General features: G+C 44.8%; 1 protein-coding gene across 1 annotated transcript in view; it reads right to left on the bottom strand.

The window, feature by feature from the left end:
• TARS1 (threonyl-tRNA synthetase 1) overlaps positions 1 to 27,076 on the bottom strand; it is a 201,354-nt gene that overhangs the window by 121,597 nt on the left and 52,681 nt on the right. Inside the window, exon 4 of the mRNA XM_086960505.1 lies at positions 18,208 to 18,331. Within this exon, the coding sequence (XP_086816631.1) occupies positions 18,208 to 18,331 (124 nt within the window). The remainder of the gene's footprint in view (positions 1 to 18,207; positions 18,332 to 27,076) is intronic.

Here is a 27,076-nt window from a genome sequence, read left to right as displayed (position 1 = left end):
CGACTCCAACAAGAGTTGAGGACCGCCGGTGCTTGTGGCTACCGCTCCTTCCGGATGGAGGTTTTCCTTTTTGATTCAAGATTTCTCCGTTGGGGCTTCTGATGGATCTGTTTTCCGTTGCAGTATTAAACTTTTCAGTGTGATGAGACTGTTACTGACTGTTCGCGCAAAGAAAGAGGAGGCCGGAGTAGTGTCTCCAGCATTTATAGACATGATACCTTTGTGATTGGTTGTTGTAAGAGAGGCGTGGTTGGTTGTTGTAAGAGAGGCGTGGTTCAAAGCCTCATGAGAAATGTTATTTTTTACATGTGTACTTTCATTTTCATTGGCTGCTGTTGTTGCAGTAAAGAAATGAGAAAGCATAATCCTCGCCTCCGTGTCCTTAATAGAATCTAAAATTCTTGTCGCGATAGCTAGAAAATTTTGTATTGTTTTACTGTAGATAGGCGAGAATTGAGTAGTGATATGTATCAGTAATATGATGTTCGTGCAGTAATATGGTGTAAGTATTTAAAGCATATAAACTGTAACCTACGCAGGTTTTTTAGGGAGGGATGGAGCATGTGAATCTACAAGCAAAGAACAGATGTATACAGGGTAACATAATCGGTTCGAGGCATGTGTGCTGTAGATAAACATGCTTTGCATAGACTATAAAGCAGTCCCTCTCCCTAGGCAGTGGTTAACCTGTGGGGGTTGCAGTTGTTCGAAAGAGAGTTCTTAGAACAGCTTAGCCAACATTGGCTTGTTGACGTGCAAAGACAGCCACACAATAATGTTGTGTGAATGTGTATGGAGTGGACCATGTTGCTTCTTTGCAAAGATCAGCAATAGGATTGTTCCCTAAAAAAGCCATATAAGCCTCTACTTTCCTACTGGAGTGAGCTTTAGGTGGAACAGGTAAAGGCCTTTTAGCTTTAGCACTGCAAGTTTGCATGTATTTGACTATCCATCTTGAAATTCCAGATTCTGAAATTGTCTTTCCTATGTGAGGAAGTGTGAAGGCAATAAATATTTGCTTTGTCTTTCTGAATGTTTTGGTCCTGCCAATATAATACATTAGAGCTCTTTTAACAACTTAAGTATGCAAAGCTTTCTCTGTAACTGACTTTGTTTGCAGAAAGAAAACAGATATTTCTATTTATTGAATAGGAAAGTTGGAAACCACTTTTGGAAGGAATTTACGGTTTGTTCTAAGTAGTAACCTATCCCTATGAAGTTTGAATTTAGGTTCCTCGAGGATTAGTGCCTGAATTTCCCTGACTCAAAGTGAAATAATGCCAATTAAAAAGATGAGTTTCCAGGATAAATATTGCAATTGACAAGAGTGGAGTGGTTCAAAAGGAGGCCCAATAGTTCTTGTTAGTACGATGTTTCAGTTCCATGCTGGTGCAAGTGGACGTCTGGGAGGAATGATTCTTTTAAGTCCCTCCATAAAAGCTTTGATAACAGGTATTTTAAATAATGACAAATGTTGTCCATTTTGCTAATAGACCGCAATAGCCGTCCGGTGGAATATAATTGAAGTACAGGCCAACCCTGTGGTTTGCAAATGCAATAATAAGTAATTATTTTTGTACTTTTGCATTGAGTGGGTTGAGGTTTTGTTTCTTACAGTATAAAACATATCTTTTCCATTTAGCCGCATAGCATTGCCTTGTGGTAGGTGTGAATGTCCATACATTGCTGTGGTAAGTTTAAGTACTCAAATTCTAACAATTAAAGAGCCATATTGCAAGGTACATTTCCTTGAGATTGGAGAGTCTTAGTGTTCCTCTGTTCTGCGTGAGAAGGTCTGGGTTGAGGTAAAGCTTCGCGATTGGAACTAGGGAGAGCTCTAAAAGTGTTGAAAACCATAGGTGATGAGCCCATGTTGGTGCTATAATTATCATTGTAAGAGATGTTTGTCTGAGTTTCCTGACCACTAATTGAAGTAGTGGGGGAGGAGGAAAAGCGTATTAAAATATCCCTGACCAGTTCATTCATTGAGAATTGCCCTCGGACTGTTGTTGTGGGTACCTGCTTACAAAGTTTGGGCATTTTGTACTTTCTGGGGTTCCGAACAGGTCTATTTGTGGAAAACGCCCATCTTTGAAAGTATGGTAGGAGGGCTGTGGGTGGAATTCCCATTTGTGGACTTGTTGCTGTGTCCTGCTTAGAAAGTCTGCAACTTGATTGCATGTCCCTGGGACATGTTCTGCTAGGAGACGAATGTTGTGATGTATTGCTATGCTTCATATTTTCTGTGCCAACCAAGATAATTGGAGAAAGTGCGTCCCCAAAGTTTTTGTCTGTAATACATAGTTGTCATATTATCTGTTAGAATTAGGACAACTTTGCATTGTAGGTGAGGTAGGAAGGCTTTTACTGTTAGGTGAAAAGTTTGCAGCTCTAGGTGATTGATATGGAGATCCCAGTGTTTGGAGTCCGATACACTTTGAATTGTGAGGTTTTGTAGATGAGCTCCCCCCCAATCAGGGAAGCATTCGCTGTGAGAATTATTTGTGGAGATAGGTCTTGAAACGGCTGCCCCTTGGAGAAATTCTGTGGCTTCCACCATTGTAGAGAGTGATGTGTGCGGCTGTCTACCAAAACTAGATTGTGAAGTTGACCCTGTGACTGTGTCCATTGTTGGGAGAGACATTCCTATAGAGGTCTCATGTGTCGTCTGGCAGGTGGAACTATTGAAATGCAAGATACCATCATGCCTAGAAGTCATAGAAATTTTCTGGCCGGGATTCGAGTTCCAGTTTGAAATTGTTGAATTAATGTTACTATACAATTTATTATTTCTGTATTTGGATATGCCAATGCTGATTGTGTCTTGAGCATGGCTCCTAGATATTGCTGTAATGTAGCTGGCTGTGGATGTGACTTTTGTAGATTGATTGTGAACCCTAATTGATGTAGTAAGGTGAGGGGTTGTTGAGTATTTTGTTTGCAATGGCTGAGGTGGTTTGATGTTATTAACCAGTCATCTAAATATAGAAAGACATGGAAGTTTTTTCTGCGGAGATGTGCTGCTACTGCCGCTAGATATGTTGTGAATACCCATGGTGCAGTGGTAATTCCTCAGGGAAGAACTTTGAATTGATAATGGTTTTCTTTGAACTGAAACCTTAGATATTTTCTGTGTGCGGGTTGGATAGGTATATGGAAGTTGGTGTCCTTTAAGTCTAAGGCAGCCATGAAATCTCCTTTTTTAGCAAAGGAATAATTTCCTGAAGAGTGACCATATGGAAGTGTTCCAAATGATGTAAATATTTATCAAGGACCCCCTGAGTGCATGGAAATAGAGTTCCTAGACCAGGGAAAAGCAAATAATTTGATATGTATCAATCTAGGCAACAGAACGTAATAAGTGGTCGAAATGAACTGAGCTAAAACATTGGTTTTTTGTAAAAAGGGAGGGTTCAATTTTATTCACAAATTTTTAAAACACATTGAAATGATAATACACATTCACAAATTATAATTAACGTATGTGACTTAAAAGATTGAGAATACACAACAACACTGTTAAAAAAGGGGGCAAATGATCCAACAAATCTTATCTTATCTTATCTTAATGTTTTGGTGAAGCGCTACAGCTGCCCCGGCAATGAGGCGTCCCGGCGCTGAAACCTAGATCCGATCCTGAGCTAGAAGGTCCAAGGACAGAGGAAAGTTTACAGGCAAGGGAATAGAAGAGTTTTCACTGCCTTCCGGAAAGCAGATAAGTTGTCCAGCGCGCGAATATGATGTGGAAGTTCATTCCACATCTTGGCTCCCAGGAACCTAAAGGAGCGTCCGCCCATGCGGCAGAGTTTTATGCGTGGGACGCAGAGAAGGTTTTGGTTGGAAGATCTTAGGTTCCGTGACGGCGCATAGGGAATGAGAAGGGGTTGAAGCAGAGGGGGAGTGTTAAGTTTGAGAATTTTGAAGGTCATGATGAGGGTCTTAAACTTGATTCTGGAGTCAACCGGGAGCCAATGCAGTTTTCTGATGGTTGCTCTGGCTGAGCATCTGCGGGGAAGGCCGACCAGAGTTCTAGCGGCCGAGTTCTGCACGCGTTGGAGTCGTGCTAACTCACATTTGTTGGCGCCAAGAAGGAGTACGTTGGCATAGTCTAGACGTGAGAGGATGGTGGCTTGGATGATGAGTTGGCGGGTCTTTGCGTCAAAGAAGCCTAGTATGTGGCTAAGGCTTCTAAGTAAGCCAATGCAGGTGCCGGCAACTTTCTTGGTGTGAGCTCGAAAGTTGAGTGAGTCGTCCATCCAGACACCCAAGTTTTTCACTAGGGTTTTGGGGGGAGGGATGGTACCAAGGGAGGATGGCCACCAGTGCTCATTCCAAAGGCTGGTGTTTTTGCCAAGGAGAAGCACCTCTGTTTTTCCGCCGTTGAGTTGTAAACAGTTTGTGGTCATCCATTGGGCGACCGCAGAGAGTCCGTTTTTAAAATTAGAGGAAAAGTTGGAAGGTCCGTCTGAAAGGGCAATGGCCAGTTGTGTATCGTCAGCGTACGATACCAATGTCAAGCCCCATTCTTTGGCCACTGCCGCCAGAGGCTGAACAAAGATTAAAAAGAGAGGGGCTTAGCGCAGAGCCCTGCGGGACTCCCTGTTCAATAGGGTGGGGTTTAGATAAAAAGGGGGGCGCAGAGACTCGAAAGGACCTGTTTTCGAGGAAGGATCTAAACCACTCCAAGGCATGGCCCGTTACTCCAAAGGTCTCCAGACGTTTAAGAAGGATGACATGGGATACCGTGTCAAAGGCCGCGCTGAGATCCAGAAGGATCAGCGCAGCACCTTGACCGGCATCCAAGATCGTCCGGAGGTGCTCTGTGGTAGCTAAGAGAGCAGACTCAGTGCTATGGCCTGGTCTGAACCCATTTTGTGATGGGTCCAGAATGTTGTTTTTGACCATATGCTGGGATAGAGCACTGTTAACATGCGCTTCAGCGAGTTTGGAGAGCCATGGAAGCAGGGAGATAGGACGAAAGTTCTCCGGTTTAGATGGATCTAGGGTGGGTTTCTTGATGATAGGCGAAACCCACGCTTGCTTCCAGGCAGATGGTACGCACGCTGAAGTAAAGGAGAGGTTCAGGATGGCGGTTAACGCTGGTAGGAAGAAGTTGAGTGATTCTAGGAATTGAGCCGGGCGCATGGGGTCTGCGGGGGAGCCAGACTTGACTTTGTTGCATAGTCTGATAAGAATGTCTTTGGAGATTTCTGGGATGTAGGTCAAGGTCGAGTAGCTAGGAGAGGCGGAGGGATAGCTGATGGTATTAGGGTCATGCTGGGGGAAGGAGGTGTAAATTTTCTGCACCTTGTCAACGAAGAATTTAGCAAGTTCTTCGCATTGTTGCTCAGAGGAGATCATAGGGGGGGGTGTTTTGCTGCTCTGTAGTTCTTGTACGAGTTTGAAAATTTCTTTCGCGGGGGTGGGACTAGATTCAATTTTATCGGCGTAGAAGGCGGTCCGTGCAGCACGGATGGCTTTATGATACGTTTTTTGTAGCAGAAGGTATTTAGCTTTGTCTTCTTTATTGTATTCCCTACGCCAAAGGCGTTCTGCCTTTTTACACTCTTTTCGTAGATTTTTGAGTGTGTCGTTGTACCAGGGGTTCGATGGCGAGTTACGACCTTTTGTCCATTTGGCAGGGATAAGACTGTCTAGTCCGCCCGTAATCCACTCGTGAAACGAGCTGTAGTTAGCGTTGATGTCAGCGTTAGAGTCAGGGTGGAAATCCCCTAATGTCTTGTGTAGGTCCTCATGAGACAGTTTGTGCCACGGTCTTTTTAAACGGCTGGTCGGTGCCGTATTGTGCCTGCTTTTGTTGACCGGAATGGCCAATGTAATAAGGGAGTGATCTGTCCATCCCATAGGAAGGGGTGGCTCTGAGGTGAGTTCTTCTAAGTTGGAGAAGACTGGGTCTAGGATGTGGCCGGCTAAGTGAGTTGAAGTGGAGATGAAGGGGTTGAGTTGCAGTGCAGAGAGATCTGCAAGGAGTGTTTTGATCGTGGAGTCATTAAGTAGATCAAAATGGAGATTAAGGTCTCCCAGAATGGTAAAATTGGGGTTTTTGGTGATTAAAGAGGTTGTTGACTCAAGGAGGGCCTCAATGAATTTTGAAGAGGGGCCAGGTGGGCGGTAGATGTAGAGACCCGACACGGTGAAGTTGGGAGTTATGGTAATTTTGAAGTTTGCGCATTCAGAGTCTACCAGATCTTCCTTGACAAAAGAACAAGAGAGCGTTTTTTTGTGGATTATAGCGAGACCGCCTCCTCTACCCTCTCTGTTACTGGCCGACATCAGGTAGTCGTCTGGTAGAGTAAGATTGGGAATGGTGGAGGTGCCATCGCGAAGCCATGTTTCGCAGAGGAAGAGGATATCTGGATTTTCGTCCAGTATTAGAGTGTTAACCTCCAGGTGGTGTTTAACTAGTGATCTAACATTGAGGTGGAGTATCGTGATGGAGGTGGTTTTGTCCGGACCTATAAACTGTTGGACTGTTGGACAAATAAAGGTTACATAAAATAAACACAATTATTAAGAGAGAAAAAAATGTGAGATTAATTTAGCCACATTTTTCTCTCTTAATAATTGTGTTTATTTTATGTAACCTTTATTTGTTGGATCATTTGCCCCCTTTTTTAACAGTGTTGTTGTGTATTCTCAATCTATTAAGTCACATACGTTAATTATAATTTGTGAATGTGTATTATCATTTCAATGTGTTTTAAAAATTTGTGAATAAAATTGAACCCTCCCTTTTTACAAAAAAACAATGTTTTAGCTCAGTTTATTTCGACCACTTATTACGTTCTGTTGCCTAGATTGATACATATCAAATTAAGTGTTCCAAATGATGTCATGATTCAGTGGTCTGAGTTCGAGAATGTGTCATTTGGACCTATCATTTTTAGGAATAAGGAAGTACAGAGAGTATGCTCCTGTTCCCAGATAGTGTTTTTGATCTGTTTCTATTGCTCCTTTTTGAAATAGAGTTGTTATGTCCTATTGTAGGAGATTTTGACGTTACATTGATAGTTTGTGTTTGTGAGGTGGAATATTTGGAGGAGTTGTAATGAACTCCAGACAGTAAACATGTTGGATAGTATCTGACACCCACTGATCTTTTGTGATTTATTTCAATGTTGAGAGAAAGGTTTGAAGACGACCACCAACGGGTTTTAAATTGGTCTGGGGGAATGGTAAGGAAGTAATTGTTTGGTACTGTTGTTTGAGGTATGGGTATTATTCCAGCGATCTCTTCCTTTAAAATGGTTTCTTCTGTAGGACCCCCTGTAGAATGTTTTAGGAAAAGAAGTTTGTCCCTGGTTTTTATATGCTGAGCCTGTGTTGTCAAAGGCAGCAGTTCTTGCACCTTGCTTATAGTTGAGGCTACTAGATGAACCGCAGTAGGTGCTTGTTTGGAGAAACCCCATTTATTTTGTGACCTCTATGTCCTTTTTCATTTCCTCAAGAGGGTGTGTCCACTTGAGGTCCGAAAACATGGTCTTTATCAAATAAGAGGTTTAAAATCTCCTATTGTACCTCAGGCTTAAATCCTGAGACACAGAGCCATGCATGCCTACGTGATAGGAAGCCAGTATTTATACCTCTACCAGCGGTGTCAGCTGTGTCTAGTGCATATTTTATAGAATTGTTTATAATGAGCTTTCCCTCATTAACAATTTCCTACCCCCTTTTTTCTATGTTCCACTGGGAGGTGCCCCTTCATTTCATCCCAGTGGGCTCTATCATATCTAGCCATTAGAGCCTGACTGTTGGCTATACGCAAATGGTTAGCGGATTGTGCAGCTACACGTTTTCCAGAAGCATCTATTAGTTTAGATTCTTTCTCTGGGGGTGGCGCACCTCCTGATGTATGGGAGATTGCCCTTTTTCTTGCAATACACAGTACTAGAAAGTCTGGGGTTAACGGACCTCGAATATATATAGGATCGGAGGGTGCGTGCTGTTATGATTCTAGCCTTGACAGGGTCTTTAAATATGTCCTCTGCATTACGTACCATACCTTTAAGGAGTGGTAGATACTGTGCCTTCCTTTGAGCGTTAGAAAAGGTTTCAAAATCAAATTCTCTTCTATTGTGTCCGTATGTAAAGGTACTTGATAGATAGCTGTTGCTCTTGCTATAAAATCCTGAAACGCAGAAGCATCATCCGGTGACGATGGTCGTGTAGGATAAAGATCAGCGTCTGAATGCCCTTGTGGTTCAATATAGTAATTCCAAGCATTTCCAGGGTATATGTGCTGTGATACATTATCATCATCATCCTCTACTATGGGTGAGTGAGGAGATATGTCACCTGTATGGTATCAAAAGAGAGGAGTAAAGGGCTATTACTACTTAATCATAAGTAGAAGGTCCAGCTAGAACGTGCCCTAAAAGGATAAGTTAATGCAAAAATTGCTGTGCTGTTCCTGGAGAGAGAGAGGAGGAAAAGACCAATACAATGTATGATGCGAGTGGTGTTGTTAGGGTAAAGAAAAGTTAACCCTGGGGATCCATTTTGTTGGATTTAATGCCCTCACACACCCTTTCAGGTGTCATGCTTCATCATTTGGGCCTGGTCGGCGGTGCAATACCCAACGGGCAACACCTCAAAGAGGGGCTCTTTGGCGGAGATCTTTTTCCAACAGCCGTATGGATGAAGTGCGGCTGTGGGGCCAGAATGGATTAGTAGACGTTGAAGGGTGAATTAAAATAAATCTAGGGGTACCGGGAATGATTTATTGTATTGTTGTATTGTATTTAAATTTATAGTGCGCACAGCTACCCACATAGGGTGTCCCGGCGCAAGACTGAAGGCAGTGATCGTGAGGTCAGAGAGTTATCACTGAGGGAAGAGCAGGGTTTTGAGCTTTTTTCGAAATTTTGCCAGGGAAGGCTCAAGTTTCAGTGGAGCCGGAAGCGTATTCCACAGTTTAGGGGCAAGGCAGGCGAAGGATCGTCCGCCAATTCTTGCCAGTTTAAAACGCGGAATTAGGAAATTCCCTTGAGAAGAGGATCTAAGAGGGCGGGCGGGAGTGTATGGTTGGACAATAGACTGGAGATACGCAGGGGCTAGCCCCTGCTTGATCTTATGCATAAAGCAGAGGGCCTTAAATTTAGTTCTGTTTTCAATGCGGAGCCAATGTAGATCTTTAAGATAGGGGGAGATGGATGATCTCCAGGGAGCTTTGCAAAGTAGGCTGGCAGCAGAGTTTTGAACAAGCTGCGTCTCCGCGGTGACTCCAAGGTAAAGTACGTTACCGTAGTCCAGACGCGAGATGACTAAAGCCTGGACTACTGTACGCCTTGTCGAGTCCGGGAGCATCCAGAGGATTTTGCGGAGCCACCCAAGAATGGAAAAACAGGTGGCTGCCACTTTGACTACCTGGTGTCGCATGTATAGTGAGTCATCTAGGACAAAGCCAAGGTTCCGTACCTGTGTAACAGGCAGGGGTAGAGGCCCCATTTCTGGTGGCCAATGTTGGGGGCCCCAGAGGTGATTATGTTTGCCTACGATGACTACCTCCGTCTTGTCCCCGTTCAATTTCAGGAGATTGGTCCGCATTCATTCAGCAACTCTGCTGAGCCCCAGTTTGAGAGCAGATGGGGCCATGTTTTGGCAGGGGAGAGTGAGAAAATGATTTGGATATCGTCTGCGTATGAGTAAAGGGAAAGGCCGGAGTCTTCCACAATGGTAGCCAGGGGTCTCACGTAGATGTTAAATAGCATTGGGCTAAGTGAGGACCCCTGGGCCACCCCATGCGCAGACGAACGTACAGAAGAGGCAGAATTGGAGGAGAAAACTTGGAAAGAACGATCCCCGAGATAGGAGGAGAGCCAGGCCAATGCAGGTCCGGTCACTCCGGCCGCCTCCAACGCCTTCAAAAGGACAGGGTGCGAAACCGTATCAAATGCGGCGCTTAAATCTAAAAGAATAAGCGCCAAGGTTTCACCCTGATCGAGGCGGGAACGTAGGTTCTCAGTAACTCCTAGAAGAGTAGTTTCTGTAGAAAAATGCGTACGTAACCCAGATTGAGATGGATGTAGGAAGCCTGTTGCCTCGATATGGGAGGTCAGGTGAGTATTGACATGTCTTTCCAAACTTTTTGAAAATATTGGCAGCAGGGAAATAGGGAGGTAGTTAGAATAAGTCTTGGGGTCTGCGCCAGGATTTTTTAAGAGAGGAATCACAATAGCTCTTTTCCATTCCTTCGGGACTATGGATTCTAGTAAAGAAGAGTTGAGGAGATCTTGAATAATTAGAAGTAGGTCTGGAGAAAGCTGACGGAGAGTATGGATGGGGATTGGGTCAAGGGGAGAACCTGAGTTGACCTTGGCCATACAATCGCGGAGCGAGTTTTGCTGGAGCTGGGGCCATTCTGAGATTTGTGCCGTCAGGGAAGGGGAGTCAGGTGTGTCCGGAGTAGATGGATCAGGAGGTGTATTAAAAAGGGCTGTAGAAAGTGATTTGTAGATCATGTCTACCTTAGAAATGAAGAAATCTGCAATGTCGTTGCATTGGGTCTCTCCCGGTGCCGGTGGAGAAGTTTTTGAGCCTGCTAGCTTTTTCCTTTTTCACCGTTGAGAAAAGGGCTTTCGGTCGGTTGGAGGTGCTATTTATGGACTCCAGAACATAGGAGGCTTTCGTCTTTCTGCAGGCTAGATGGGATTGCCTAAGAGCAGTGCGATAGGTTTGTTTGTCCTTTAAGGTATATGTCTTTCTCCAGGATCTATCTAGCTGTTTGCATTTAGATTTCATAATTTTCAGGTCATTTGTGAACCAAGGCGCTGGAGGGAGATGGGCAATGGGGCGTTTGGAGCTTAGCGGCAGATGCCGGTTGATGTTGGAGGACAGCCAGAGGTGGACTTCCTGGTTTAGTGAAATACAAGTTTGTTTGGAAGTAGGGCCGCTAGCGAGTAGTGTAGCATTGAGTGCATGAATATTTCGTTTGGACCAGGCTCTATAACTGCCAGTGATGGCAGGGAGGGCATATTGTTGGTGCTCTCTACGGTCAAGCTAAAAGAGATGGCAAAACGGTCTGACCAGTCAAGGGGAAGGGCAGGGGTGCTACAATCAAGCAGAATGTTCGAGATAATTGGGTCGAGTAAGTGGCCAGCTTGATGAGTTGGGCCCTGATTTCTGAGTGTCAAATTAATGGCCTCACAATCAGATAAAAAAGTACTACTGGGGCTGTTATAAGTATCTTCTAGGTGGAGGTTTAGGTCCCCCAAGAATGTGAAATTGTCTGATTTCAATGGTAGCGGGGCTACTCGTTCAGCAAAAGATGTAAGCCACCGGGTGTATTTGTCGGGGGGGGGGGTAAATGAGTATTCCTGATATTGTCAGTTGAAAGGAGACTGGGAGTTTGAATGAAGCAGCTTCGCAGTCGGGGAAAGGAAGAGCTTCTAATTGGCAGGAGTGAATAGCCTTAAAGATAATCGCTATCCCGCCGCCTTTACCAATATCTCTGTCCTGTCTGACTATGACGTAGCCTGGCGGAAGGGCACTGGCCACATCTGGGCCAGAACTGGCATGAAGCCAGGTTTCGGTCAGGGACATCGCATCTGGTTGGGTGGAGGTGAGGAGGTCAAAGATGTGATCTTTATTTTTTGGTAAGGATCGACAGTTTATACTCCAGAATTTGTAGGGTGGAAACGAAGGGGTTGTAGACAGAGTCTCCTGGTTAAAGGAGAAATTACAATGAGGGCATTTGACTGAGTCGCTGACTAATGGGTCTAGGGGAGGACAAGTAAAGGAGTGACTTTTTAGCCGGTGTAGCTCCTCTGGAGAGTAAACGACTTGTATGTGAGGGTTTGGCACAATTAGGGCAGGGTTTGTGGCCGCTGGACACTCCGGGGCGCGGACGGGAGCAGATAGGCTTGCCTTTGGCGAGCCTTCAGCGCGCCGCCGGCGTGCCCGCTGCGCTCGTCCGCTGCGCCTCCGGGAAGGGGGTTCCATTTTATGCAGTGCAGGGTGGGAGGGACGAGCAAGTAATCTGCTCACACTCTGACTCACCCAAGATGGCGCCGGCAAGGAGTTACTCTAGCCGATACAGCGCCTGATCGGCTGCTGTTGGCTCTGAGTAGGAGTGAGCGAGGGTCGGTAAATCAATGGGTGAGTGCCCAGATAATTACAATTTCAAAATAGAGTCCAAGGTTTTTAAAAAGCAAAGTGCAAAAGAGCAGTTCTAAAATACCGTCAGAACACACACTGTTCCCGGCTTCCGCCTCAGGAACCATTCGGGTGGTCCGCTGCTTTAATTAAAAACAAATTTCTAGAGGAGAGGGCTGGAATTTTATGTTTCCAGAGATCCTCCAGATTGTGCTTTTGTCCGGTCAACATGTTGCTCGCTGGCATTATTTGAACAAGCGATTCTTCAGGACCAAAGGGACTGTTAAGCTAGTGTCTAAAAAGAGGAAAACTGTCTACTCTGATTCCCTAATGTTTAGTGTGTGTACAGAAGTGTGGGTACAAAACACCAACAACTAGGGGTGAAGAGAATTGGAAGGGAAATTATCCCTATATTACCCTTCTTCTATTGAAACCTGTGTTAAGTTGTCATTATCTGTTAAGGAGAGAGGAAAAGCAAATCACAACAAGGTATATCACAACAGGGTATGTAACCATCGCATCAATGACTGTATATCTTGTATGGGTTGCATGCCAGTGTCATATTTTACTATTGTGTATCGACACCATAACAGTAGTGTGCATGCACGCTCATATGTGAAAAATTCAGTGAGAGTGATGTGGAAGGAATATTAAAACATATATACAAAGAACAATAAAATACCTGGGTATTGCACCACCGACCCAACGTGGAGCAGGCCCAAATGATGAAGCATGACACCTGAAAGGTTGTGTGAGGGCATTAAATCCAACAAAATGGATCCCCAGGGTTAACTTTTCTTTACCCTAACAACACCACTCGCATCATACATTGGTCTTTTCCTCCTCTCTCTCTCTCCAGGAACAGCACAGCAATTTTTGCATTGAGATATGTCACCTGCCTCAGATAGTTGTGGTGAGTGAGGTGGTGGAGTGGATGGTGGGAATGGTGTTTGTGGGTTAGGTGAAGGTGGAATATGGATGTTCAAAGGACTAGTGGCAGCACCCTTTTTCGTCTTTGGAGGTGTAGAGGAACATCCAAAGCCTCTTGGAAAGTTAACGGTTACTTAGAAGAGTGAGGTTTTGCTGGTCGAACTAATTTCTTTGTTCAAGGCTGAATTTGGAGCGTTTTTTGCCTCGATTTAGCCATTCCTGCATTTCATCGAGGATCAGCTCTAGTGAAGATTTTGGTCCAAGTGTAAAACACTTCGAGGAAGGATGTCTTGATTTAGGTGCAGCTGTGGTCAGATCCTAAATAGTATTTGTTTTGGAGCCAAAACTAATGATCAAGGAGTGGTAGACCCAGAGGTCAAGGAGGTAGAGGCCACTGCTGTAGGACAGACTTTTGGAGCCAATCCCGAGGGCAGGGCTTTTAAGTCCGTTTTTCGGTACGCTTTTTTGCAGTGGCGGACAATAAGCAGTCTTTCGGACGGAGCCAATGTTTTGGGCTTTGGATCAGGGGTACAAGTACTCACTGTCCAAAGCTTCTGTGCTAGCTGGAGGGAGGCGGAGTGCTGGTCGGAAGTGTGTATTGATAGAGATTCCTCTTGTGTTGCCGAAGCTTCCTCGTCTTCCTCCTGTTGTACACCGAAAATGTCCAGCACATCGTCTGTCTGTTTACGCAGCATCTTTTGGCATCGAGCACGTCGATCTCAAAAATTATTTTTTGATCAAAATGACTTGCAAGCCTTACAGCTTTGTTTATATGATCCGGCAAGAGGCACAGGATGCAAACTGAGTTTTGGTTAGTATGGAGGTATTTAGAGTGACACTTTGGACAGAAGCAGGAAAGAAGTTTATTCATTTTCCAAAGGACTAGGAAAGTGAAGAAACTGCCCAGCCGGGCGTGGCCTATGGGCAGCAGAAGCGAGTCGAAGACCTGCTAAGCAGAAGCATGATCAGTCAGAACACAATAAAACTATGCGATCGAGACAATAACGTCGAGTGGAGATCATCTAGAGAACCAAAGGGAGCCTGAAAGTGTCTCGAACCAGAGTGCAAGAGATTACATCCCAAAACGTTGGCAGAAAAAAACAATCTGGAAATGGAGTCTATGACCACGCGCAGGATCTCCAACAGGAGAAGTCAATCAGCCTTGTGACTCGAAGAAAAGATCTTAAACAAAAACAGATGGTACTCATCCGCGCCCAACACTAGATGGCAGACATATGCAAAGCATGTGTATCTACAGCACACGTGCCTCGAGCATAGGATCCGTTCCCACCATCTACTCACATGAATGACACATTAGTCATGACAATCCCCACATGAGGGGCCATTAGTAAAGAAACTACAAGAAAGGGAATCCAGGATACGAGTGGCAGGATTCAACCATGTTTATTGAAGACAAGTATAGTTAAATCTCATGGTTATGAACATTATAAGCCTTTTGCCTCTGTACATTTAAAGTAGAGACCACAGGAAGTGTAACATCCCGCGACCTCTGCATACCAAATATGTGCTTGAGTTGTATCCGTCGGAAGAACAAAAAAGTCACAACAAACGTTTGGGAATGATAAAAAGAAAAGCCACATCACAAATTTGCTGTCCTAAAAAAAGTACCCTCAAATCTAAACACAAGTATAAATCACTAAAAGGTTGGGAAATACATATTTAGGCAGAATTATTGTTAAGGAAAACTAAGCAACATACTTTATACGTTGGCAAATACTACTTCTATGTGTAAGGCAGATAAGTGTTATTATACTTGGTGCAGATTTAAAATTAAAGTGCTTGTGTCAAAGCCAAAACTTTATTGTAATAAAACAATTACGCATTACTTTTTCAAAGCAGTCATTGTAATATGCAGGACTAAAATACAGACAATACAATTCAGTTAATCATCATACTATCCATTGAAATGGGTTATTATAAATACATACATTCAACAAATACTTCAACTAACACACGACTTGCATTTAAAGAGTGAAACAATAATGGCAGAGATAAAATAAATGAAATGCTATCTACAGTTATATTATCAGACTTAAATTCCATAATGTGTACGGCATAACCAGAGCTTTCACTACTGATGCCATAATGTCATGTATGTCAACTTCTAAACATAACTGAATTGCTTCCCTTACAAAAATTGCATTACACATGTTAAATATTCTTTGTAAATATTGTAGGAGAGTAGGGTCTGCAATCCTATGATCACCCAGATTTTTTGCTTTTGTTTCACTGGTTTACGACTTTCTCTGGCTGTGGGCCTGCCAATCAGACCCACAGCCTAGCTGTTCTCGCGCTAAATTGACATGTGTACCTTAGGTGCATTACCCAATTGGAACTGAGCCACCTTGTCAGACCCTGTCACTCAGGGCATCGGTGTACCCAGGGCCTACCAGGGGCTGAAGCATGTATTATGCCACCTCTGGATGGCCATCTAAATCTGACACAACTGGCTGCACGACAGCTGGGGCAAGGTGGTGTACTCGCCCTTTGCTTTAGATATAGTATACCTATATCTAACCCTAAAATGGACACCCGAGTTCCTATCAGTCACTCCTATGGCAGGCCTTGACAATCCTGAAGGCAGAGTGCGGGGAATCGTGTGAATTGGCGCTCTGGCATGAGCCGAGCCCGGTTGCAGCTTGCGGAACCAAGTCCCAATGGCTGTTCCATGATAACGCGTACCACATATTGCTAACTTCGGTATCGCGTTATCAAGACATGTCGAGTAAGGTGTCATACGAAACGGGATGCTGACCCCTCACCAATGCTGGCGACGGGGTTATCATTCCACCCTTCTAGAGGGACACGACATGTACGTAACTGTGAACCCCGGTTAAAGTTAACTGAAGTCTCAGCTCCACAAAATGGATGCTGCCACCACAGACACGAGTCTGACCTCCTGCTGCTGGGAGTCCTTCCAGCGAGGAGAGCTTGGACAAAGGGTTTCCTGTCCGGGGCGGTGCTCGCACCATCCCAGACAGGGTTTTGTGTATCCTGGGTAGGCAGGGCTTTACAGGAAGGTGACTGCGGAGTGGCACCCCGGTGCTCACTACGCATCTGCCGGCTAGAACCAGTTCCAGGGGCACCCCAGCCCCTGACCTGGGGAAAGTCCGGCATGGGAGAGGGGTGTAACCACCCCCCTTCCTGGTCCCACCCCTAGGGCAGGACCTAGTCGCGTACCCACCCCTTTCTTTAGGATAAAGGCAGGAGCGGGGACCCTTCCAAATTAGATCATCTTTGAACCAAGAATACTTTCTACGAAAGGAACTCTCGACTTCTTCTCAAGATTTCTCCCTTGTGGCTAAGGAGTAGTCACCCTGCATCCGCAGGCACCATCTAAGAACTCTGCGGTTTGCTGCACGTCCTTCCTCAGGAATCCGACTGCCCAGCTCGATGAGAACCGGCTTCCCTGGCACCTCTGACCTCTACCCACATCGTCAGCTCAGCTGAGATCCGTGGGTGCGACGAGACCTCGAGGGACCGGCCATCATCAGAACCTGCACGATTTCTAAAACCAGCACGACCACCGAGGGATCCTCTGGTGAGTGCTCTGGGGTCCGAGAAGCCCCGACCCTGAGCAGCTCCAGCACCGAAGTGCAGCCTCCCAGCAACTCCACGATCTGCGTGGGGCCCTTCTGCTTTTTGCTGCTCATCACGTTGCCTGGTTACTAGCCCGCTGGCTTGTGGCCTTCTCGACGACGCCCGACAACCAACGCTGCTGGTCTGGTTGCTCCAGACTGGCCTTTGCTCTCCTCTGAAGAGGAGCACCCCGGACCCTCCTGGTCCACTCAAGACGCCATTTTAGGTCCACCACGTGGCCCTGAATTTGCCAAGGCTTGTTGCCCCAATCCTGGGCCCAGCGACGCCGACAGCATCAACCTTCGTGGGACAGCTCGCACCTCCATCCGGGTCGCCGACAACGCCTCCTGGTCCGTGAGACTGCAGAGCCTAGCGTCGCCCACTCACCTAGACGAGGTGACGATCATCCTGTGCCCTCCTGGTACCCTCTGACTACTGGCTAGTAGTTACGAACTTGGTCCCCTCTGCTTTCAGGTGTCATCCATCTCTGATCCAGGCTTGGATCTCTACGAACTATCTCCACTGGTCGTCGGCCAGCAACTCCTTCCTTCCGGCTCCTGGTTCGTCAGCGAGGACTCCCGACGTCTGTAAAGACTTGTGCAGCCGCAGCCCCCTGGGCTAGGTAACTTCGGCATTTCGGTGCCCGCATAGCCTCATTATCTAAGGGTCCCGAGTCCCTATCGCTTCCGACTTACCTTAACGGGTTCGCCCGAGAACACTAAACTTTCTGTGCCCTTGGGCAATTGTGTAGATTGTGCACTTGAAGTATTTTCCTAAGAGTTTTGTTGTGTGCTTAGTACCCTGTCCTCATAAAGAGTACAGGGCTGTTGTGACTTAAAATAAATACACTGTTTATTTTCATAACACTTGTGTGGTGTCCTTTCACTTGGTGTTCAAGGGGTATATGTGATGGTATAACAGCTGGCTTAACACGCCCTCTAGAGTTTAGCCCGAAGACTGCTCGTATCCACGCTACTAGGATAGCTGGTCTAAGGTTGACTTACAACCAATCACCATAAGGGTCGTTTGGACTGATGCATAGTGATCACTAGAATAGTGAGCACTGCATATCAGGCCAACTTCTCACAAATATCCTACTTGAAGTGGCAGATAATGACCCCCAAAGGATTAATAATCAAGGCTGCATTGACTGCATTTTGTGCTCCTCTCTATAACTGTATCTTTACACTAACTCCCCATTATTGGAAGGAGTTTGGCGCACTGCATTTCAAATGGTAAAAATTTCTGTTGAATGGAAGGTCTCCTAAATTATGCCAAATAGGTCAGAGGCATAGGATTAGTATAACTAAATAGCAGAGATGAATGTATTTTTAATTTATTTTCAATGCCACTACCAACAGCAACATTTTCTAACTTATTTTTCTCAAGAAAACATACTTTAAAGAAGGATTTCTACTTAGTTTAATTAAGATGATGACAACATATTAAAATTAAGAGAGATGCCAAATAGCACATTTCATGGTCTTTGAACTAATTATTTCAGCCTTTCAGACTGATTTGATAGAAACATTTTTGGAATACTAAATCTTTTCAAGCTCTTACCGCCTGAGCTTCTTCATCATCAAACTTAAGAAGTTCTAGAGTGCAGTCAGCCTCTAGAGGACGATCCAAATCCCAGACCACTTTGTTCACTCTAGAAATCACTGTGTTATCCGCCAAACCTTGGCTGAAAGTAAGAAAAAAACAGGCTTTTCACAGAGGGCAGTTTAGAAAGGTCCAAAACAGTTTTATATAATGCATAAACCTTATTTGTTGATGAAACTCTATAGTAGTGTTTAAAACAACAACTGAATCCAAAACAACCAGTTTAATTATGTGTATACATATTTTAGAAGAATGCTCCAAACTCATTTTGAAACAATTTCTCTTGATTCTTATCATAGGAGAGAAATATGACTGCACTATAATTTTATAATAGTTTTATTTGTCCATTAGTACACTGAAGGAAGATATGTACACTTCTATTACTTTTTATAATCTTGAATTTTAGATTGATTGATTGATGCTAGAAATGTATTTTAATTCATATAACATATTTAGACAAAAGGCCAATACTACAGGATCTTTCAGGGGGTTTCTGATAGCAGGCCATTGCCTTAGACATTGACCACATTACAGTTGTTCGTTGGGTAAGAAACCACCATCCTCCACACCAAGCCCCTGCCTCTCCTTCAATTATTTTAGGTCTCCCCAAGGCAGCACTTGCGCTGTCTCGTTGAGACATGCAGTATACACTATAGCAGTGGAAGCTCCGCCCACTCTCCGCCCATAATTTTCATTGGCTTGTGTCTTAAATGCTGCCTTCCAATTGGTTGTAGACTTGTTAGTCCCTCCTTATGATGAACATGTCTTCTTTTGTGTCCTTCCATGGCTACTGGCCCCTTTACTGCACAGACTACTTTCTTCCTGTGCCTCCCTCCCCTCCCTCCAGCAGTACGAACCCTTCAGGTTTCTCTAGCACATTTAGTACACAAAGCACGTTTCTACAAATTAGTGTTTTTTCTCATTCCGGCAGTCTCTCCTCCCACGCATCTGTGCAGTCCTCAGACAGAACATGTAAAAGCAGCCTTAGGGGTTTGGCTGCACGGTCTCCCTCCCCCTGTGATCCGAAGGAGGGGCAGGGCACTTTCGCCCATCCCCTCAGTGAGCGTGGAGTCATGGAGTTGTTGAGCGGCCCACGGTGCCCCCTCCCCAGGGGTGGGGACGCATTAGTCGCACACTCCTGTGGAAAGAACTCCAGCAGCGCCTTTGAAAAGCTAAACCCAGAAGCCTTGTCTTTGTTCTCAGCACGAGCCCCCGCACTGCTTTTTTCTGTGGTTTTCACTAGTGCTGTGCGCTGAGGCCGAGGTGGGAGACAGAGCCTCAGAGAGCAGGGCGGTGTTCCCCAGAGGCAGCAACACATGATTTAATGGACAGAACACACAGGGTCGTTGAATGGGGCTTTCATGCTTGAACATAGGGGTGGAGACTGCCTTTTGCACGATTTTCCATGGCTGGTGTTGTAGTAGACCCAATCCTAATTTCAATATCATATCAAATGTCGGCTGAAATAATTTTGTTTAGACTTATGACGTGCATTTCGTTCACCACATGTTATTCATTTGTCGTCCAGAGAATGTTTTAGATTTTACTCTATAATATGTGCCACTAAGGTTACAAAACCCTTTCATGTTAGTAGGGTACAATGTCAGTCTTGGGTTCCAGTGTTTTCTGAGAATTGTAGTTTTCAATGGCTTTATTTGAACCAAGTTGAACAACTAGTCTCACAAATGTTGAGTATTTAATGGTAAATGCGGTCAAGTTAAACTATGGGAATGAATACATTTAATGACTATTGTGACCACGGTAAATGGCCTTTAGTCGACTAGTATATGAGGGGTTTCAAACAAAAAGAACGAACAGAGAGCCACTGATGAAGTGAAAGGTGCTTTGACCGTCCAGGCAGAGGCAGAGAGTTTTAGTTCTGAGACGGGAGTAAGGGACTACCGAAAATCCCCATTACGACCCAGTGGGATAAAATGCTATTAGTCCACACATCATACGCTCTAAAATGTCATAATGTCTAGTAATGGTAACTGTACTGAACATTCTAATGGCAGAAATTAAAACAGGTGCAAAAAAAAAAAAACAGGAACTGAGAGATGCACCTTCACCATAGTTTATAGAAAGGATTGTAGAGGGATGAAGACCTAAACTGGTTCTCTTGTAAAGCACTCTAATGCCCCTCGGTTTAAGTTAGCTCTATATAAATCTGCACAAAAAAACTCTAGTCCATCTAGCACTGCCACTAGCAAAAAAATCTGTACACAATAAAAGTAGGCTTTTTTTTCCTGAACAAAGGACAGAAAAATTAGAATAGAATTGTATTCTTCAAGAGCATCACTTCCAATATAATGTTCCGTTATAATATTGTGGCCAAAATATTGACGAGATAAGTATATTCAGAGAAGTTAGGTTTATATATATATATTTGTTTTCTCAAGGATTGTGGAGTTAAGGGTAAATCTATACTATATCCATTAGCTTTCTGGATAACTTGATTCCCAATATTTTGGCAACAATATTTGAACATACTACTAAGTTGAACACAACAAACAAATATGTATTTATTAAAGCATTAAAATGACTCAGTGAGTTAAATACTCACAACTAAGTTATGTACTGATCTGCAGGTTTTGTGTTTAAATCAGAGAAACTGGTTCTGCTTTTCAGTCTTTCAGACTGATTACCATTGAGTCTGATAATGGTTATCTATATTATTTATAGCAGTTAGATGCATAAGTGCAGTAAGGAGCACTATATATTACACATTAATTGTATTATTTAACACAATTGTGTGCCTGTGTATAGTACACTGAAATGCTTTGGAGTTTACATTGGTAGGTATCAGTTTACTGATGGGCGTTAAGAGAGAGTTATTTGGCAGCGATGGTGGTGCATGAAGCCATCTGTGGCTATTATGGTGGTAACATTGAAACTTTACATTTAGTTACAGGATATGTGTGGTAGCTTTCTGTGGTTGTGAAGATGATACTAGGTAAGATAGACTCTTTAGGATGACTGAGGTGATGCGTTCGGGCTATTTTGAATAATACTCAGGGTGATAGGGCTAGGGTGGAGGCTATTACAGCTTTAGGATTACAGGGGGGCATCTATTTGAGTTATGGAAAGAGGATCTTGGGAAACTAATTGGTGTCCAGCATTGGTACAGGAAGGCTGAAGTCATGGCTGCTTTTCAGGGTAGCCAAGTTTTATACATTTGCCTGCTTTATCTACATTCTCAGTGGTTGACCTGTAAATCGGAGTTGTCCAGTGGTTGCAGTAGCAGTTGATTAACGTAATTCTGTGGGCTTCTATTAACCCTGCATTGTGGTGCAACACTGTAGGCAACACAGGCCAGTGTCCTTGTACTCAAAGCCAAAACCTTTGGCTTCAGATTTAACATTAGTTGCTAAGTGTGCACTCGCACTGAAACCATTTTGGATCACAGCTCTCAATTAGGAGTTATGACCTCACATGGGCCTATTTGGATGAGGCTGGAGTATGAGGCTGCAGTAGAAATAGCTGTGGTGGATTGAGGTTTTGAGCTCATCGATGTGGTTGAGAGCTTTCTTGGTGGTGCGTGTTTCAAGTGATGTGGCTGAGAGCTTTCTTGATGGAGTATAAGTTGCGATTGTTGAGGGTCGTGGTGTACTGACCTGTTTTAAAGTATTTTAGGGTTTTAGAGCAAGAGAGAGATGCCGGGCTCAACAGATTTTTATGGGAATGATAATGGTGTCTTTAAAGTAGTGACTTAAGTCGTATAGACAGAGGTATGAAACTGCATGATTTAGAGGAGAGCATTCACGGGAACTCCACTATAAAATGGCAGGACACTCCCAATCCATTCTCTTCCTCATTCCACAACCCAATATGGTTCTGTGGGCAACCTTGTGCTTTGAACACAGCTACCTCTGTCCCCATAAATCTGTCCATGGCACGTTTCCATGCACCTATCAACCGAAGGGAAGTCCCCTTCCAGAGTTAGGCAATAGTTGGGCAATATCTTGCTTGGCTAGCGAGAGACCCAAGTACTGTACAGTGTAATAGAAATAACTTGGGCTCAAGAGTGAGACGCCAGGATAGGACCAGTTCCAAACAGGAGGATACTTTACGCCAAAATGGTTGAAGTGCCTTACAGATCCATACTGTGTGTAAGAAGGTCCCCTCTTCATCGCCACATCTGAGACATGTGGGGGATGGTATAACACTCATGTGCCATAAACGAGACTGTGTATAGTATGCTCTATGTATATCCTTTCATTGGATCAAACAGTATTGTGTCACAATAGTGGCTCTCGGGGGCTAGCTAGGTCCTCAGTCCAGTCGTCGTCTTTGAGGTCTGGGATGACTGCCTCCCACGCCATGCGTGTTGTGTTGAGTGTTCTATGATTGTGGGCGACTAAAGTTTGGAAGATTTGCCGGATTTTGTGGGCGACTTGGTCCCCCATCAGCGACCGCCCTTCTAAAGAATCAAACTCTCGGCTCAACGGAGTCAAGGCATGCCTAAGCTGCAGGTATCTGTAGAATTGGCTGCAGTGGAGGTACTACTCCGTTTGTAATTGTTGAAAGGACGTAAGTACTGTCCCATGCCTTATGTATCCCAGCGTTGACATCCCAATAAGATCCCACGCCCGAAAACCTGGCAGTGTGGTAACTGACCGGAGGTAAGTTCCATGCAACAGTGGGGTAGTATGTGTCAGGCGCCTTTTCCAGCCCATCCTGCTCATGTGGCACCATAGTTATATGACTACTTTACACGCAGGGGGTAGATGATCTAAATTTGTCTGGCTATAAAGGAGATCCAGGAGAAAGTTATTACCCATCACACGTCCCTCCACCGTGAGCCGTACCACCACTTGTTAATGTTTAGGAGCTGGGAGGAGGCATAATAAGCATATACATCGCCAATTCCTCCACAATAAGTAGATTGTGTACAGGTCTGCAAAGCGACCCTAATCGCCCACAGAAAATTGTTGAGAAGTGCATTGACTTGTTGAACCACGACTGTGGGATAACATAAGGATAATTTTGAAGACAGTATAATATGCGTGGTAGAGAAATCATTTTGTAAGTGGTGGACCGCCCATACAAGGATAAGGGGTGACTAACCCTTTGTTTCGTCTCGGAGATGGAAAAGCAGTAGACGCTTGGTGAGATAAATACGCCTAAGTATTGAAAACGCTAGGTGGCGTGGGACAATTGAGTCGCCCATGAACCTCTTCCCTGGTCTCCCCAAACTGGGAACAACACCGACTTTGGGGAGACCTGAAGTTTCCCCAAAGACAAGGAGTATCAGTAGGATTATTGGGCAGGAGAACATAGTGTCTGTGAGGAAAAACACATTGTTCGCATATATTGCAATCCTGTTGGATGCCTCTGCCGACCAATCATATCCCCGCACCAAGGGGTCTTGCCTTACCCATGTTGCTAATGGTTCTATAAAATAAGAAAGATGACTCCCTTTGGAGCTATATCACTTTTGTTTGATTCAGCACAAATTCAAAAGTGAGCTAACTATCAGTGTTCAACAGCAACATAGTAAAAAAAACATCAATATTTTCATCTATTAAAATACTTTTTCATTTTAGATCTTTTATCAAAATTATTTTCATCATTACTTTTAAATACTTTACACATAAAAATATTCTCAACAACCTATACACATAATTGTTATCAATGACTCATATAGTCATACATCAATATTGAGCCAAAAAGGAACAATAAACAACCCCAGGTAGAGAGGCAACAATCACCCTATCAACAGCCTCTCATTCATGCACACCTCTTACACTCCCTTCACACCACACTCATCACTTCATACGTCTGGAAAGTACAAGACAATAGATGGTATAATAGTCTTAACGACCAGGTAGAACTACTTCATATAGCAGGATCTGAATAGCATTGGTCGCGGCGTTTCGGTGGCTCCTCAGGACCTGCCAGGTAGCAACCCAAGGTCGCTCAACCCGGGGGGAACTAATGAGTCTTCTCCACTGACATTTAATTGGTATACTCCGATGTGCCAAAAGTTTTTTTTTTAATTCCTGTATTTTCAGCCAAATCCAGTTGAATGTGTAATAATTATAGTGAAAAGGGATCAGTTCTAATCCTAAAAACATGCAGTCCATTTGTCGCAAATTTTAGATACGTGCTCACTTCTCTATTCATACATGCCTCCCATCGTTTTAAGGCAGCATTTGCTTTCCGGAATTTCTCTGTTTATTTTTCAAAGCTTCTTTGTCATGGCTGTATGTCAGGGTATATTCACATCAGTAATAGCCGAACGCAGTTTGTCCGAATTCTATATATTCAAATGTGCGGAGGGAATGCAGAGCTTTCTTGACTCCGTTGCACTCGTGTGGTTCAACGACTCACACCGTAAATACATGGACCTCTCTTTCACAGTTGAGGACATCAAGTCAGTCATAAAAAGTCTTCCCATCAATAAAGCTCCAGGACCTGATGGTCTTACGGCAGCTTTTTATAAGGCATACACAGACAAACTGGCTCCACATCTTCATGCAGTTTATGAGGAGGCTCTCAAAGCAGAGATCCTTCCAGCATCTATGCGTGAGGCGCTGATCATGGCACTGCTCAAACCAGAAAAGGATGACGCTGAATTGGACTTGTACCGTCCTCTGTCGCTCATTAACGTAGACGTTAAAATCTGTGTGAAATTGCTTGCTAACCGCCTCCAGCCCCTCCTGCCAATGGGGGCGCTGCCTGACCAATCTGGGTTCATACCAGGTCGCTCGACATCCCATAATCTCAGGACTCTGCTTTCAACTTTACACTATTTGCACCCCTCGGTAAAAGCTGCTGCGATTTTCCTGGATGCCACGAAGGCATTCGATTCCCTTGAATGGCCTTATTTGTTCCGCATTCTAACGCGTATGGGATTTAGCCATTTGTTCATAAAGCGCCTGAAATTACTGTACACTGCCCCACTGGCCAGAGTGCGGATTAATGGCTTGGTCTCTGAGGCATTTCCGATCACACGTGGCACAAGACAGGGATGTCCTTTGTCACACCTCGCTGCCCGTATTCGTCAGCACCACACCGACAGGGGGATAGGATTTAGTTCACGCAGCTTACTGATTTCAATGTACGCTGACGATGTTACGCTGTATATTGTAAATCCCTCCGAGAACCTAGATCCGGTGCTGCTGGAGTTTATCAAATTCGGAGGCCTCTCTGGGATCTCCGTAAACTGGAGGATATCAGTTATTTTCCCGCTCACAGATGGCACACCCGTGGTTCACTCAGAATACCCACTGCGTTGGGAAGCGGACGAAGTCAAATATTTAGGAGTCTGGGTGTGCCTCAATTTGCAAGATATCTGGTCCATGAACTTTGGGAGGGCCATTGCGTGGCTTGAGGGTAGGGTAGTGTTATGGTCCAGGCTCCCCCTGTCCGGTAGGGTAGCGCTGTCCAAAATAGTTTTTTCTATCTTTTTTCGAACATACCAATCCCACTTCCACAACAATTTTTTTAAATGTCTCCGATCCCACTTGCTCTCTCTCATTTGGGCGGGCAGCCAAGCGCGCGTCTATTACGATCTCTTAACTTTCCTGCTGCGCGAGGGAGGGCTGGGGGCTCCGGATATGCAATTATACGCACTATGCGTGCAGGCCCAATTCCTGCATTTCTGGATATACCAGAATCCATACCAACCACATGTTGCAGTGGAGATGGATGTGGTGGCTCCACTGCCTTTGTCAGTGGCACTGTTCAAAAAAGCGCCATGTCCCGGAGCAGATGTGGATACTGCGGACACGCTAAGATGGGCCTGTAGAGCCTTGCAGCGACGGGCACGCCTAACGCACATGTACGCCCCTACAATCCAGCTTCGTCAAAATCCACTGTTACCATGCTTGGAGCTGGGAGGTAGAATTCCTGAACTTGATGGTACTCAATTACTGACATTTGCGGACCTGTACCCAGATGGTACATTCCGGCCCCCCCACCCCCACTGGTGTAGATGGAAACTAGGTTCCCTTTATGGAGAAATGTACATACCACAGGCTCCGCTCGGCATGTAAATCTTTTGGAGATGACTTCCCTGAGTCCCCCCTCCCTCCCTCCCCCCACTCTCCAAGCCTTACAAACTTTACTTGCGCGAACGACGCCGAAAAAGTTGGTGACTCGACTATACACGACTATGCAGGACCAGGCCCCAATCGTCACGCCCAATTCCCTGGCACTTTGGAATGCCGACTTGGACCCCCGCTAGATGAGGAAATGTGGTCTTTTTTGCTGTAGACAGCTCCTGGACCTCTCTCCCAATTATAAGCCTTGCCTCATTCATTTTAAATTTCTACACAGATATTACAGAACGCCTGTTGGCCTGCATCGAATGGGACTGAGGGAAAATGCTGGAGATGTGGGTTTGAGCCGGCTACATTCTACCATATGGCTTCGGACTGTCCGGAGCTCGTTGAGTTCTGGTTGAATGTCTTCGTTGCCATTAAACAAATTATTGGAATGAATGACAACATTGTGCCGCATCTGGGACTATTGGTGTTGGTCAGGGACACGGTGCCGCAGCGGAGAAAGCTCCATGCCCTTCTGCTTTTATATGCTCGTAGGCAGGTTGCTGTTAAATGGGGCAGACGCAGCGTACCTACCTTTAAAGCGTGGCTTGCGGATGTGAGATATGGTCACACTCAGTTGGGGACCTTCTGGGAGTTGATGGCCGTGGCATCCAGACCTAGAAATATTTGGGAGCCCTTTCTGCAGGGGTCTAGGACTAGGGCGCAATCTCCCCAACCAGACTCCTAAGTTATAAGCTCCAGAGACTCCTTGACTACTCTGTGAGATGATGGGTGGACAGAGGTTGCCTGTTTCGATGTTCTGAATGGTGGTCATG

This window comes from Lissotriton vulgaris, chromosome 3_1 (genome assembly GCF_964263255.1).
Source record: "Lissotriton vulgaris chromosome 3_1, aLisVul1.2, whole genome shotgun sequence".
NCBI classification, from domain to species: Eukaryota; Metazoa; Chordata; class Amphibia; order Caudata; family Salamandridae; genus Lissotriton; species Lissotriton vulgaris.
Note: the sequence above shows the minus strand (reverse complement) of the source record. Positions and strands in the feature narration are given on the sequence as shown.